Genomic DNA, 15525 nt, shown 5'->3' on the forward strand with positions numbered 1-15525 from the left:
ACTTCAATCATAATAGAATTAGCGTGACCACAGCTTCACAGTGGGTACGGTTATGCTTGTCATTCAAGAGGCTCATATTGAGCATTCCGTAGCTCTTCACAGCTAAATTAACCCGGTTCTCTGAATGCCTACAGTTCTATTAATTAGCTCTGTTCATTAGCAAGTGTTTTACAGCTGCAGCATGGTATGTAAATTAACCTACTCTGAAAGCAAATGTGTGTTTCAGTCTTTAAAAAGCAAGGGAGTCTCATTCCTGCTGCCTGTGCAGTCTTGGGGTATTGTGGGGAGCAGGGCTGGGGGGGTCCCACTGGGGCCTGCTGCAGGGACAGAGACCCCCAGGGTCCTCATGGTGGCACAGCCGTGATGCACGCGGTGTCCTTCTGAAGCTGACCCTTCCCGCTAACTGTAAATAGTGCAGTCTCTTCAGGAAATGTGGCTTTGCTCTGCTTCTGAATGTGGCTCGAATTCTTCCCCAGTCCTTTACCAGATTGACTGTTTACTTGACTTTCCAGCCACAGCCAGGAGTGAAAAGGTCAGAGGAAAGAGCTGGGCCAGAGGGGGAGGGACTGGAAATACTGCTGTTCACCTACTCTTAAAATCATTGCACTGTTATGTGTTTCCATTGTTTTAGGTGCAGAATACAGCAAATTCCCTATTTGACTTTGCCGGTACTTTATTAAACAGAGGATGAGAGATTTGACAGCTGGAATTATTACAGGAATCTTCAGGAGACTCCTAAAATGCCCCTTAGATGTCACAGAGTCCTTAAATCTGTGCACACAGGTAAGCAGACATGTTAGAGAGCCCTTCATTAGCTCTTAGAGAGGGCAAGTCAGAGTGACATTGTGAACACACAAACTGTTCTTAGGTGCTTTGGAGCAACCTATGTATACCTGTTAGAAGGAGGATCTCACTGTATTGTGTGCTGGGGAGAAGGAGGAAGACAACAGGAAAGGAAGGAAGGGGAATAACAGTAAGGAAGATGCAAAGATATATAGTTTAAAAATACAAGCCTGCTCCGTCTCTTCTTTCTTTAAGAGACCTTTTATACAATTCTGACCTCGTCCTTATTTGCAGTTTTGATTATAATTTTTCCTGAGCTATCCCACATTTGCATTTCATATTAAAGGTAAAATGAAGGTACTTCATGTAGGAGGATATGGATAATTTCTGCTAAACTTACTCTAAAGCAATAAAAGGTAGAGAGAAAGAAAGTAGCTTTGTTTCTACCAGGAAGAAAACAAAATGGGCTCAATCCTTTTGCTTTTCACTCCATGCCTCTCAGTGGGAAGCCCCTTACCATATGTCTAGGTCTAGCTTTGTTTGGTTTCATCTGGGGTAGCAGAGAACCTTCTAAGCTATATTGTGCTTGTTGTAGCACTAACCCTGTCATGTTGGCACTCATTTGTATGGCAGGGCAAGTCTAATGTGTGGGGCCTGAAGGGTTAAGAGATACTACAGCATGGGGCTGGGAGGACAGGGAAAGAGATAACGATATCTGCTGACAGCAAACCAGTTTGGCAGCCTTCACCCTACAAAGGCTTTTTTTTTTCCCCAATTTAAATTCTTAAAGCTATTCACATTCAGGCATTTGCTCTGCTCTCCTATCTGTTGCATAGCACAGTATTCACTGCTTCCCCAATGTCTATCCTTGCAGCTGCTGGGGAAAAATGCATCATTCGGCAACTAATTCCAGCGTTAGAATTAAACAGAAATGCGTCTGCTAATCTCAGCCGGGGATGGCTGACAAGGGAATGAGAGACTGCCAGGCAGGACTGATCCAAAGAACATTTTTAGGGAAGCAGCACAGTAAAGGGTCACATGCTACTGCCTGTATGTTCTTCCTTTTTCCCTTTTTCATAATGTCCAATGCATTGTGATTCTTAGTCATGTTTGAGGAGGAAACCTATTTATTCCAAAGAAACATCAACGACCTAAGAGCTGATTTTGTAAATGATATTAAACTATTCAGTAAAGAACACTATATAACTCATACTCAAGTGTTTCCTAGAAGTGGCTTTAGCTTTAAAAGGAATGTGAATGACAATAGACTTTTTATCTTCCAAACTCTAAAGTACTTCATTTACTGCTTCCAGTTACTGTAAGCACCACAAATCTGTGCTGATAAAGAACATTTCTGTGAAAGACTCTGCCTTGTTTGAAGTGATTTGGTCCAGCTGCTTTTACTAAGTCAGCTTTTCATGGATTTCAGGAAACGGTTGGGGGAAGGGAAGAATCCTTTTGTCATCATGCAGGTGACATTTTGCCAGATTAGGCATCTCAAGTCATTCACAGCTACATCTCTACGGGGCACTGATTTTGCATTTTAGGAGCAGATGGAAACCCCAGTGGTGCTTTCACCAATTTCCTACAAATGGAAAGCAGTCTAATGTATTTTAACTTCATCCGAATGCAGTTTAGCCACTAAGAGTTACAGCTGCAAATCTTACAGGTTTATAGTCTCTGGATCCTGTCATGGAGCTAAGTCATAAATTCTTTTAAAATATCAAGTTTGTACTCTGTACATCACTAGGAATTTAAGACCAAAAAAAAACCTTTTAGAAGTCTAAAGATGTCTGCACCTTTGCTGGTTTGCTTATGCCAATTTAAAGAGAGAACTAAGATATTCTCCCCCCAACGCATCATAATGATACAGTTTTCACAGCCTTTTAGTGTATGAATGGCATTTCTGGGCAGTTTGATTTTTCCCCACCAATGTTCACGTGGTGTGGTTATGTCAGACAGCAACCTCTTCTTGCTTAGAGCCTTGTAGCTTTTAATAGAAGTGAAGCCAGAGCTGGTGCAATAAGCACAGCTAAGGGTTCAATTCACTCTTTCAAAAACTATGCACCACTGTAGTCTTTAACACACTGTTCCTGCTCTCATGGATTTAGCGGAGAGCTAGATTCCTGGGCAGATTCATCCCACATACATTTTCTGCTTGCTTGTTTCTTTCTATTTTAGGTTTTTTGTGGCAGGAATCTTCTGTCAGCTGAACTAGCACTAAAACAGGCTAGTCCAGTAGGGTAGAGAGCAGGACCATGTGGAGGCCTGTCGTCTGCACTTACACACTCAGTTGTAATAGCAGTTAAAACTGGTCAGCAGGATATGTACCAGAGCCTTTAAAACTAAAACCAGAGATACTATTTTTTTAAAAACTTCCACAATAAAGTTTATTATGTTAATATCATTAAAAATATTATAAAATAATAAAATATTCTGCTTGGCAGAAAAATTATGCCAGGGTTTTAAAACCCCAGGTTTGTGCAAACAGTTTCTGTAAACATAAGAAGTCAAGTGTTCAAGCTCTATCCCAAAATACAGTAAATTGCTACAAAAATAAGTTTGCTCACTGTCAAACATGTTTAAAAACCCAGAAAGCTGGATTTCTTTACACATCTCTTACATGTCCCTCTACAGTTAATGCTGTACTTATATCTGAAACGGGAAGGATTTCAGATAGTCCTTTAAAACAGGATTGAGTGGGATCTGGTTTAAGTTCTCCCTTCCAAAAGTCTTCACGATGCTCTTCCTGCAGAGCTCCTGCAGGGGCTGCACGCGGACCTTGCGCAGGGGGGTAACCAGGACCTTCCTCGGGGACCTCAGGTAATGTTCCAGGAGCTTGAAAAGACAGTCGAAAGTCTCTTTGCTGCCATCCAGGCTGAAACGCCCTGTCTGAAAGTTTATCCGGATGCTGGTGGGCCCAGTCGCAGTCTTAACACTGATGGCAAAGAAGCAATTCTTTTGTGTGCTGTCCCTGATGAGGAAGGTGCCCTCGGGCTCAGACTTCAGCTTCTCATGGGCAGCACTGACAGTCAGAGGTCCCCAGTAGAAGCCACAGGCATCCAGCAGGCTGCTTGCTCGAGTGATGCTACTGAAATCCGCTTGCGAGCGAAAGGTTCGGAAGTGCGTGTTGCTCTGTGCCTGCACAGTGCTGGGCCGGCCGGAGCCGTGGTAGCCTCGAGCCTGCGAACGATCCCGTGCTGGAGGGTCAAGTAGACATCTCGGGTCTGCTGCAACTGCATTATCTGCTGACACCTTGCTGTGCGCTACCATCCTACAGCCTAGACCAGCGGATGCGGTCTTCCATAGCGTCAGTGGCTACGGCAGGGCAGCTTTCCAGCAGCTATTCTGAAATGCCAAAGAGAGACACAATGTGAGATCCCCAGAGAAAAGCAGCTGCGGTCTCTGAATGACCAAGTTTTCTACTCACATGCCTCCCACCCATTATAAAATAATAAAATATTCATTTGCCAGTTTACACTGGGCAAATGACTGCTTGCTTTCTGACAAGATTACCAGTCTATCACTATAGCAAAGTCCAAAAGCTCCAAAAATATTTAGCTAGGATCATGGAAAAGGTTGTGAAGCAGTGGAACAGACTTCCCAGGGAAGTGGTTGAGTCACTGTCCCTGGAGGTGTTCAAAAGACATAGATGAGGTTCTCAGGGACGTGGGTTAGTGCCAGAGTTAGGTTATGGTTGGACTCTATGATCTTGAGGGTCTCTTCCAACCAAAGTGATTCTATGATTAACAGCTAAGGAGGATAACGTGGTTTCCCTGCTATGAGCCCACAGACAGGTATCAGGACACAGAGTGAAGTGCCAGGACCCGCTCAGTGAGAAGTTGTCTTGTGCACACTCCATCAGATTCTCAAGTTCCAGAGAACAAAGCAACAAGGTTTTACAACTGAGTGACCAATTTCTCTGCATCTCCCTCTTTCCCCTCCCCGATGGCAACATCATTATTTGATGCATCGTGTGAAAAAGGGAAAGCAGGGGAAGGAAATGTAAACTCGGCAGCTGGGTATGTCTCCAGATAATTGAGGAAGAGGGTGAGGCGAATAGGTGCCACTGTATGACTGAAGTGTAACCTGGAAGGGCTGCCTGTAGCACTGCCAGTTTACACAGTAATCCTAAAACTACTTCATCTCTCCTGTTAACCCGAGGCTCAGCCATAAATCCCATTCCCCCAACTTTCCCTTGGGGCAGCAATGCTACAGCCTCAGTAGCTTACACAAATCAACCTCTGTGAACCCTTCAAGCATTACTCCTCAGTCTGTCTCTCTCTCTCTTTTTTGTATTACATGCACTTTAAGTAGCCCAATCTAAATTGCTTCCTATTGATATATCTTTCAGCGTGAGGGACTAAATTCATCCCTCGTGTTACTTCAAAGGAATTAGTAGCGCTGCACCAGGAATGAGTTTGGCCTGAAATGTCTCCCTCTGACAGTGTGGTTCGATACATCTCCGCTGGCTGCCTTGACCTTACTGGCAACCATAGATTTTAGGGTTTATCCCTATAGTCATAGATAGATTTGCAGCAGCAGCTTGTTGAGAAACCTTGAAGTATTCTCAGAAATGAATCCCTCAGCTATCTTAAAGTTCAGGGTAACATGCTAATGAGGAATTCAAAGAAAGGATGCAGCTGTATTCCTGTCTGTGCTCATTTAAAAACTTGATGTTTGGTTTTAGGGAAACAATTTTTTTTTATTTTATTTTATTTTTTTTTTTTACAATGAGGGTGGTGAGAGCCTGGCCCAGGTTACCCAGAGAGGTGGTGGATGCCCCATCCCTGGAGACATCCCAGGCCAGGCTGGACGGGGCTCTGAGCAACCTGAGCTGGTGAAGATGTCCCTGTCATGGCAGGAGGGGCACTGGGGGAGCTTGGAAGGTCCCTTCAACACAAACTGTTCTATGATTCTGTGATTCATTTTGGTGGTCATGCTACCTCCTCAAACAGCAAAGAGGGTTATAAAATCCTTATGCTGCCAACAAACTGAAAGTAGCATTGGGCTTTCTTTGTACAGAAAAAGGAAACTGATGTCAGTTTTTCCAATTAGCGGGCCAGGATTTTCGCTCAGTATTTAACAAAAATTAAATTCCACGGCACGCTGGTGAGAAATAACCACTAAGCCCGACTTTAAAAACGGCAGCGCTCCCTTGTAGAAGCCACGCACCGCCAAGAGAGAGTTTGCGACGCCTTTCCAGAGGGCACGGAGCAAACACGGGGCACGCCAGCCTTCAGAGCCCGAAAGCCAGAGCTGGCGCCGGTACAAGAGTTGCCTGGGCTCGGCCGGAGCAAACCCTTCGGCGGGGCCCGGCCCGCCTGGGCCGCCGCGCTCCAGCCCGGGGGCTGCTCCCGTCCCCACCGCGTGGCGAGGGCGCGGGGTCCCTGCAGACGAGCGGTGCCGGGCAAAAAACACGGCATATTCACTTTATTATTATTTTTTTTTTCCCCCTGTCCTGCTACAGCTGGCACCAGAGCTCCGCCTTGAGCACAGACACGGAGCCAAAACGGGAGGAAAAAAACCAAACAAACCACCAAAATACCAAAAAATCAACAACAAAAAAGGCAACCTCGCCCCCCACCCCCCAGCCAGCACGCTCTTGCCCAGCAGGCAAGGCTCTCTTGATGCCTCCGAAATCTGACCTCTCCGAACCGCGGCTCAGGAGCGTTTCGGTGCACGTCGCGATTCGCGAGGCCGCCGCGGTCGCGGTAACGAGCCCCCTCTTACCTCGGCCCGGGGCTCCGCGGGTGGGCGCCGTCCCCGGAGCGCGCAGCGGGCTGCGGGCAGAGGCGCGCCGGGCCCGGCGCAGCGGCGGCGGTTAGTGCTGGCCGGGGCGGGCGGCCGAGCATCCTCCGCGCGGGGGCCCTGCCTGGCGGCGCAGCGAGCCGGGGCTCCCGCGGGGCGCGCGGGCGGGCGGCAGCTCCAGCGCTCTGGGCCCGCTCATCGCCTCTGCTTTCTATTTAACGCGGCGGCGCTTCCCTGCGGCTCTTCCCCGCCTTCTCGGAAAACACGTGGCCTTCGCTTCACTTTCGCTTTCCAAATGAGTCAACGCCGAGCAGTGCCCGGGCTGCCTGGGCTGCGAGCCGAGCGCCCGGAGCTGCCGGAGCGCCACGGGCAGCGCCGGTCCCGGGCAGGAGCTGCCCCCGCTGCGGAGCCGCGGCGGTGGGGCCGCGGCTGCGCCCCGCGGGCTCTCCGCCGCGCTGCCGCTGGTGGTCTCCGGCCTCGGGTGACCCCGTTCCTTCTGTCCAACTACATCTGGTTTTACTTTTCCTCTTTGTGTTTTTATGGACAGCCCGGGCGAGGCGGCGGTGCCGACGGCTGGTGCCCGTGGGTGGCGGCGGGCGCGGGGCCAGGCTGGCCTGCAGGAGGCGCTGCTGCGGCGCCGAGCACACGAGGGCTCGGGGAACACCGGAGGTAGGTGATGGATGAGGCTCCTACCTGGCGGCTGCTCGAAACGTGCGGAAAACATGGCGAGAAAAGCAAGCACACAATGTGGGGAGTTGTAAGGTGAAGATAGCGGCTCTCCTCAAAGCTAGCAGGTCAGCATGGACAGAACGGGGGAGAGGGCCTAATATGTACCGTTAGTGTCCAAGGCAGGAAGCAGATTTAGACCAATAATAATTTTTTAAGTGAGAAAAACATTCAGGGAAGTCTGTGATCATTCCACTGAGAGGATTGTGCAGATGCTACACTGGGTTTTGAGTTCTCAAAACAGAATTTCCCTGGGGTTTTCTACAGAGTAATCAGATTTAAAAGTAACTGTTCAAATCCCCAGCTGTATTTATAACCTTGCCAAGAGCCAGTGCAGGAGGCTTGGGATGCTATTCTGCTCACCCAGAGGGAGATTTGAAACCTCAAGTACCAAACCAGTGTCTTATGTGCTCTCTTAAGCAAGCCCCAGTAAAGCATGTTTTCTTCCAAAGAGGATGTTTCTTAAAGTGGTAACCAGCATCTCTCTAAAAAGCCAGTAAGTCTTTCTTTTGATTATTCCTTGTCTTTTTGGAAACCAAGTGTCCTAATATGCACCTTGCACAGTAATTAATTTGGTAGATGTGCAAAAATACAGAAACTTTGTGAAGAATTCCACTGCCTCTTGAATCTGGAATCAGTACATGAAGGTACTGTACTACTTCCAGAGCACATGTGATTTGAGACATGCAGTACGACATATGGGCTTTGCAGTCAGAATGCTTCTTTACATCAGGAGCAGAAGGAGGACGTTTATCCTCTTGCAGTTGTTGTGGTTTAATCTTAGCCAGCAACTTAGCACCACACAGCCACTCACTCATCCCCCCCATTGTTTGGAGAGAATTGGAAGGGTAAAAGTGAGAAAACTTGTGAGCTAAAGACAGTTTAATAGGTAAAGCAGAAGCCCTGTGCATAAACAGAGCAAAACAAGGAATTCATTCCCCACTTCCCAGCGCAGGCAGGTGTTCAGCATCTCCAGGAGAGCCGGGCTCCATCACGCCTGACAGTAACTTGGGAAGACAAAATGCCTTAACTGAGAACATCCCCCTGCTTTCTCCGTCTTCCCCAGCTGTTGGTGCTGAGCATGATGCCATGTGGTCTGGAATATCCCTTTGGTCATTGGGATCAGATGTCCCAGATGTGCCCCTTCACAGCTTCTTGTGCACCTGGCACAGCATGAGAAGCTGAAAAGTCCTTGTGTGCTTGACAACAACTAACACATCAGTGTATTATTAATGTTATTCTAATTCTAAAGCCAAAACACAGCACTGTACCAGCTACTAGGAAGAAAATTAACTCTATCCCAGCTGAAACCAGGACAGTAGTCAACATGATATTTTGTAAGGATGAAAAGGAAATGTTTCTGTCAGGTGATTGAGGGGACAGGGGCTGGCCAGGACTTGGGATGAAGCTGAGGGAGTGCATTTCCTGCTTTGGGACTGAATATTCTTTTTAAAGATCAGTGTGATCACAGACTGAATTTACCTTATGGCAGTACAGCACCTCACGGTGGGTGAACCTGGAAATCTCTAACTGCTTTGGCCACAAAAGTTTACTGCTTATGCTCTGTCATGTGAGAGTAGTTGTCATGAATTTGGAGAAACAGAGCTCATCATTACCTTAAAGACCTGCTACAGAGCTTCACTTTGTGTTCAGAATCCTCTTTCAAACTATTTTTGAGCAACTGAGCTCAAGCTAAGGTTTGGTGTGAGCAGCTGGGGGAGGGAAGCTCAGCTGCTTTTCTGTGTAAAACAAAAGCATGAAGGAATGGTGGAACTGAAACTTACTTTAGAAGTTGAACATGCAATATTGAGAAATGTTTTGCCACTATTTGCTTTGGTGTAGTGTGCTCCATGTGGTGAGTAGATTCAAGGGCTCTTTTATATAAGTTCGTGTCCAGACAGGTAGTGCAACCATCCCTTGCCCTTAAAAGCTTAAAATCTACTTAGGCAACACAAAGTTCCCTTCATCCCTGCCACCCCTCCAAAGAAAAGAGATTTGAAGTGCTTAACGGTGTCACAACAAGGTACATAGAGCCAAAAGTACAGCGGTGCGATTGTTCCTCAGATGAGATGGGGGTTGGCTGCAGGTTGCTGTAGGTGTGCCAGGAAAACTCATTCACTTTTAATTTTGTAAGATCACAGGGAAAAGAAGGATCCTCCAGGTGCACGTGCAGCCTGTCTGCTGTGTACTGAGTGGCGTAGCTGACAAAGCGTCTGTTGAAAAAGTCTTCCTCATTGAGCAGGAATGTGGTAATAATATGGAGTTGCAAAGCTTCGGAGCTTGGCATGGCTCGAATGGGCAATGCAGTGAGCCTGCCAGCTCGGACACCAAAAGCCAAGTGTGCCGGGCTGCTGCTCACAGCCTGATACCACCTCTACGTGAATCACGATGACAGTGGTCCAAGGTGCTCCATAAGGTGCCGTAAAATGTGGGCGTCAGCGTGAAGGAGACTTGTACAGTGAATGAAGAGTTTGTGATAGGAAGAGCTGGGGTTTTAGACTTGAGGGTTCCACAAGTTGCGATTTCTTGGGATATCTTCAGTTTTACCCACTCATTTTTCCTTTTGCAACCCGCATTCCCATCCTTCTGTTTCCTTGCTTATCTTCGCTCCCTCTACTTAAAGCTCCCGTAATCTGGGCCTTGGGAAGAGCTCCTTGCCAGCAGGACAGGCTCAGGGGAGGTGACCCTACCCAGGAGAGGGCAGGGTGTAAAGCTGGAGCTGGCGCAGAGCTGCTGGGCAGAGCACGGAGAGAAAGAAGGTCTCTAGAAATGACTGAAGTTGAAAGCATTGCTGCCAGTTCAGGTGATTCTGATCTGTGCTCTGTCAGCTTAATGAGTGCTTATTGCAAGGTGAATTAGATTCTGCTTGGTAAGTAAGCCATCCTTGTGAAATGCCTTATTTTTTCGCCTTCACAAAGTACCATTTCATGTGGAAGAAAAAATTATGTTCCCTTTCTTTCCTGCTGATTGTCTCAGAAAAGAAAGGCAAAGCCTGGGGAGAAATAATATGATTGGGAGACATTATCCCACACCCCTTCCCCCCTTGTTTCTTGGGGCAGGAAAGTAAACAATTTTGATCTGAAGGGTCATATCAGTAAAGGTCCAAAGGCTAGGATAAAGAACAAACTCTGCTTGTGTCAAAAGTGAAAGTCCTTACCCCTATTTCGTAAGCATTGCCTTGGAAAATGACAGAAAATTCAGAGGAGCCGCTAGGCATTTGTGCAGGAGGAGCACAGCTCACTGTCTAGAAACAGCAAACGCTAAAGGCACTCTGGATGCCAGGAGGCAGCAAGGAAAAAACATGGTTCTCAAGAAGGTTTTCAAGGTAGGAGAGTAATGTATATGTTGAGGATACATGAGACATTTGCCTGGTATGTTAGTTTGTTTTTCAGAACCCACACTCTTAGCCCTACTAGCAGCAGTGTAATGCAGGCAGAGCTGCTTTTATTTATGCTCCAAACCTTTCCTCACCCTCTGAAACCACTAAGAGGGAGGAGGTTGTGATACCATGTATGGTATTCCCCAGTATAAATTCCCTCAGGGGGCACTCCACCCGCTGAATCCATCCCCCTGCAGGGACAGTCCTCTGCAGAAAAAGAAATAAGAATAAAAAACCTGAAAGGCTTGGAAAATCAGCAGGCACTCCCCTTTGCAGCTTTGTTCCTAATTTTTGAGAATAGAAGCAGGCACTTATTCTGTTACAAAGCTGGATTAATTAACAGGCCAATGTGTCTGTGGAAGAGCATATTGTTTAGAATTTGGTATGGTAAGAGCATGATCAGTGTGGGAATTAATATAGGAACGTTAAATCAGCTCAGTTATTGTTATAAAGACACTTGCCAATGAGTAATCAAAGTATTTTTCCAAGTCTAATAAATTGCTGCTTTCTTGTAAGAACAGCTCAGTTAAATAGGGTTACACGTTTTACTGTTAGTGTTTTGAGGTTAGAGCCTCTCTTGTGCTGATTTTGTAAATGGTAGCTCTTACATGAAAGCACTTGTTATCTACACTGACCAAATCAGCAACATCATCTTTAGAAAAGGGAACTAAAGCACCAAGAGATTGATTGATTTGCTTCAAGTCACAGAGCGAGACAGTCTGCAGAAGGGCCAGGAATGGAACATAATTCAGGTCTTCAGAGCCCCATATTAGAAACTTAACCACAATACCATCCTTCCTGTTTTAGTGGGTTTTGTTTTCTTCTCCAGAATCTGAATTTTCATTGAAATGAAACCCCTGAAATTGTAATTCTTTGATTTTGCAAGTAAATTAGACACCGCACTGTTTTTGAGTCTGCTTTCAGATGCGCTGAAACCAGCAGCACTGCGAGAAGTGTGAACCTCTGTCACCCACTTCAACGGGGTATTAAGGTCAGAGTTTGATGTAATTAAATGGGACATGCCCAAAAGATGTAAAAATTGTGACTAGACATTTCCTTACACATCGCCATTTCCATACTGTCCATACTATCATTTTCTAAGTTAAAAGACAGTAAAGTGGGCCTGATGAATATGGCTCATCCTCTTGTCCTTTTAAGTCATTTACTTCCAGGTAAAAAGGTTATAAAAATGACTTGCTTTACACTGATATTAATGATCATGCTCAATATCACCGAAGGCAATGTGTGTGTGACACAGTTGTCACAGCATACACAAGTCTTTATGCCAAGAACAAAATACATTTTGAGACCTCGCCAGTGCATTTTTAAGCCTTGATAAGCAGCATGGCCGTACCTAGACAAGGGGTACAGTTGGTCCAGAATTAGTGATTTCTGTTTGAACTGGAACTGGTGCTGTTCTGCAGACAATCTGTAACTCAGATCCCATTCAGCCAGGATGGGTGATAGAAACATGTGGCTTTGTCTTCTGAAAAGGATCCTTGTGAGTATTGGTTGTGAGAAAGTCCACATGTCTACTGGCTGGGATGAAAAGCTGTGGTTTTTGGAAGTTAAGCAAGTTTAAGTGTGCTCTAAAACTGAGTAAGAGTTGAGCCTCTCCCTCCCAGAAATTCCTTTCCATAGTCCAAATTGTCTGAAATATATCTTTCTAAGAGATACAAACCGTTATACTTCAAGTAATAAATTAACTGTCTGAGGCTATGATGAAAGTTTCTAAGATGCCTATTCTGGAATTGTTTCTTTTAAATTATGTTAGTTCCTCCTTCTGGGGCACTTAATGCTGGTTTCCTTGAGCCCAGACTAAATGGACCCTGTCTGATGTTCTTTTGTTGATATTAACAAAGTCAAATCAAGATTTGCATTAGTCTCATTAATTCAAAGGCTGAACAATTAACCAAACAAAACCACCCTTTTTGGTAATTAGTTGAGTGAAGAAAAAAGCAAAAAACTCCAAAAAAAGGGAAAGCCTCGGCTTGTTGGTGAAAGCGTTGTGAAAGGGCAGCCTGTGCTCTGGTGTTTTTTTCATATGAATGAGAGATTTGTGTTGCTTGGTTCTGTGTGTATGTGCATACCTCACAACTGATGGAGGAATTTTGCATCCCTAGAAATGATGCTGGTGCTAATTGCAGAGGCAGCAGGCTGCCATTCTTACAGGGCAACTGCTGCTATGAATACCGAACTGGGTATTTTAAAGCAGAACCATGTGAAGGTGGTTTGGCTTCCAGATGCACTTACTGGATTACAGAGGGTTCAGTGCTGGTGGAGGAACACAGACCTGGAATTTCTGAGCCAGCTGCTAATTTTGCTTCAGTTCGACTGCCCATTCTTACAGGCGTTTTCTACCACTTCTCTTTGTATTCAATGCCTGTTTAGGTCGTGTCTTGCGTGATTTACATGATTATGAATTTGCATTTGCTGCCAAAGGTGAACAGTGTCGATGCCCTTTCTGGTGCTCCCATGATTCTGTCTGTTCAAACCACATGCAAATGTTGAGCTTCTGCTGAAGTAATTCAAAGGCTGTGGAGTCACTTTCTGTGCATTTCATTCATGAGCATAATACACATATGAGGAGATTTTTATGGTTGGGGTGAGGTGGAGCAAATGACTCAAACGTTCCCTCACCTTTGGTTTTCAGTCCACAGAAACTGATTAAAATTTATTCTTAATACGATCAAGTGGACCCAAATCTCAGTTCAGTTTTCTTGAATGTACAGAGATTCAACAGTCCAAATTAAAAGGAAAAATGGTCTTGTTCTTAAAGTGAATGAAGACCGATAGAGTTATTGGAGACAGAAGCTGCCCACAGAGAAATCGAAGGTGATGGCAAAGCAGCATCTTGCAGATCCGGGTGGACAATCCTGTTCCTTTCATAGTGCACTGAGACACTTGCAGATGACTTGGTTGGATTTTTGAAGTCATCAAGCCTGGATCTGAATAAATCACTATTAATACTCAGCCTCAAGAAAACACCTTTTCTGGGCTTTTGTACTGCATAATATGTTTACCTCCATATTCCCACTGTCATTACTGTAATCTGCCTTAATTGACAGATCTTTTTTACAGTTGCAGTCTAATCTCAAAGTCATAAACCACCCAAATTCTTATGATGATGGAATATTAGGGTCCTGCAGTATCTAATAACTCCTATACCAAGCAAAGAGAAACTAGTGAATATACATTTTTCTTTTACTGTATGGATAGATCCTATATAGATTTTATGATTGTCTTATGGCCTTAGCTAGTTATGTAACATACATCTGCAAAGCTCTAGGCAAGAAATAGCTAATATGAATTTTACTTTCTCACTTTTCAAGGTACTGAGAAATTAGCCAGATTTCTGTTCCTCACCTGTCCCTGGTCCTGATAGGTGGCTCAACAGTCTGCTTCACAATCCAAATGTTAATTCCTCACTTGCCAAAGAAAGGAAACCAAACCAAACCAAAAAAACCACCATAATTGCTCTTGTGGAAAAAGAATTGGACTTTTTTCTTCAGACGTTCTCCCTCTCCAGATTCATTGCAAACCTGGGCCAGCTGCACATGTGAATGCAACAAGCTGTGTTCAGAATAGGTTAGTTTCACCATATTCCAACTCCAGCAGAATTTCTAGGAATCGGCAGAATAAGCTGGCAATTTCTGACGCAAGACAGAAGTCTTTTAAATGTAGCATTTTTGGCATCTGGTGTTAAAGTGGTAAATTAGAAACATCATCTAAAGATATTAATTGAGCATTCTCTAATTTTAGAAAGATCTATATTGGTCAGATACAGACCTCACCACATGTGTTTCTGGATTAATTAAGAAGAACTATTATATTATGTAAAATTAGTGTAGCTTAGCATGCTTGTTGTCTCTGATCAGTGAATTAGATAACGGAGGATGCGAAAGCAGGAAGAGAGCCCAGCCTGGAGGATTTCCTGCTGGAGTCTGGAGACATCTCACTGAATTGCTCGTTGGGAGGTTTGACTGTGATGACTCATTTTTTAAGGGTAGCTTTGTCCTCTGACACTGTGAGAAGTCCTGTTATCAGTTATCTTAAAGTGGAAAGAGATGCTTTGTTGTATTTCAATTGCAGATCTATTTCAGTTCATAATAACGTCAAAATACTGGCAAAGTGTCTGATAATGAGTCTGGGGGGAAGTGTTAGGCTTACTCAAATACACAAATTGAGCTTGCCAAGGTGACCTTCAAAAACTTACTGAACGTATGAGTAGCGACAAATGATCTCAAACCACAAGTCATTCTAATACAACTTTATTCAGAGAAAACCCGTTTGGTAAGGTGGCTGGAACTATTCTTATGGGCAAACAGTTCAAATTTGTACTTCTCTGTAGCTGTTTGCTCCAGCCGTCCTGTTCTGGCTCTGTCTCATATCAGGACATGCAGTATGGCCTGAGTAACCTCTCAGTTTCTGCAGCAGCACCAAACTATGTCCATGACGTTCTGAGTGTACTTCTATTAATAAACAGAATGATCTGTATATTCCCAATATTACAGCCCCATTCAACACAAATTAATGCAGCCTTCAGGTGATGTGAAACCTGGGGCTCCATAATTAGATTTCTCTAATCACCACTTCAAAAATTCAGATTAGCTATGTGTTAACTTCTCAAGAAAAAGCAGATACAGTTCTTTAAATGTCAAGTGTTGGGGCTTTTTCCCTCAAGAACTTTTATAGGGAAAACATGCAATTAAGCACCTACTGCAAGAATGCCAAGAAATACCAATAAACTGATGAAAGTGAATTTAAATCCTTTGGTTTCTCTAATGACTTCCCAGGTAAATAGGTTTACATCGTCTCTCCCTGAGTCTATAAGGTAAGGTTAAAATACTGACCAGAGGTAGGGATTTTGCAGCAGGTCAGTGAGA

The 15525-nt window shown here is 44.9% G+C and overlaps 2 protein-coding genes across 2 annotated transcripts in view; one reads left to right on the forward strand and one right to left on the reverse strand.

The window, feature by feature from the left end:
* Positions 1-3146: 3146 nt before the first annotated feature.
* On the reverse strand, positions 3147-6728 carry SOCS1 (suppressor of cytokine signaling 1). The gene is made up of 2 exons (XM_082064752.1): positions 6517-6728; positions 3147-4131 (listed from the first exon to the last, which is right to left on the reverse strand). The coding sequence occupies exon 2, from the start codon at positions 4054-4056 to the stop codon at positions 3433-3435; it is 624 nt and encodes a 207-aa protein (XP_081920878.1). The 5' UTR covers positions 4057-4131; positions 6517-6728; the 3' UTR covers positions 3147-3432.
* Positions 6729-6945: 217 nt separating this feature from the next.
* NDE1 (nudE neurodevelopment protein 1) overlaps positions 6946-15525 on the forward strand; it is a 337987-nt gene continuing 329407 nt past the window's right edge. Inside the window, exon 1 of the mRNA XM_082064748.1 lies at positions 6946-6951. The gene's annotated coding sequence lies outside the window, so the exon portion shown is untranslated. The remainder of the gene's footprint in view (positions 6952-15525) is intronic.

Source organism: Streptopelia decaocto, assembly GCF_964273445.1.
Source record: "Streptopelia decaocto genome assembly, chromosome: 13".
In the NCBI taxonomy this organism is placed as follows: domain Eukaryota; kingdom Metazoa; phylum Chordata; class Aves; order Columbiformes; family Columbidae; genus Streptopelia; species Streptopelia decaocto.

What these genes read in the sequence shown, in the direction of transcription:
- SOCS1 (XM_082064752.1), bottom strand. Translation starts at nt 4,056, where the DNA reads ATGGTAGCGCACAGCAAGGTGTCAGCAGATAATGCAGTTGCAGCAGAC.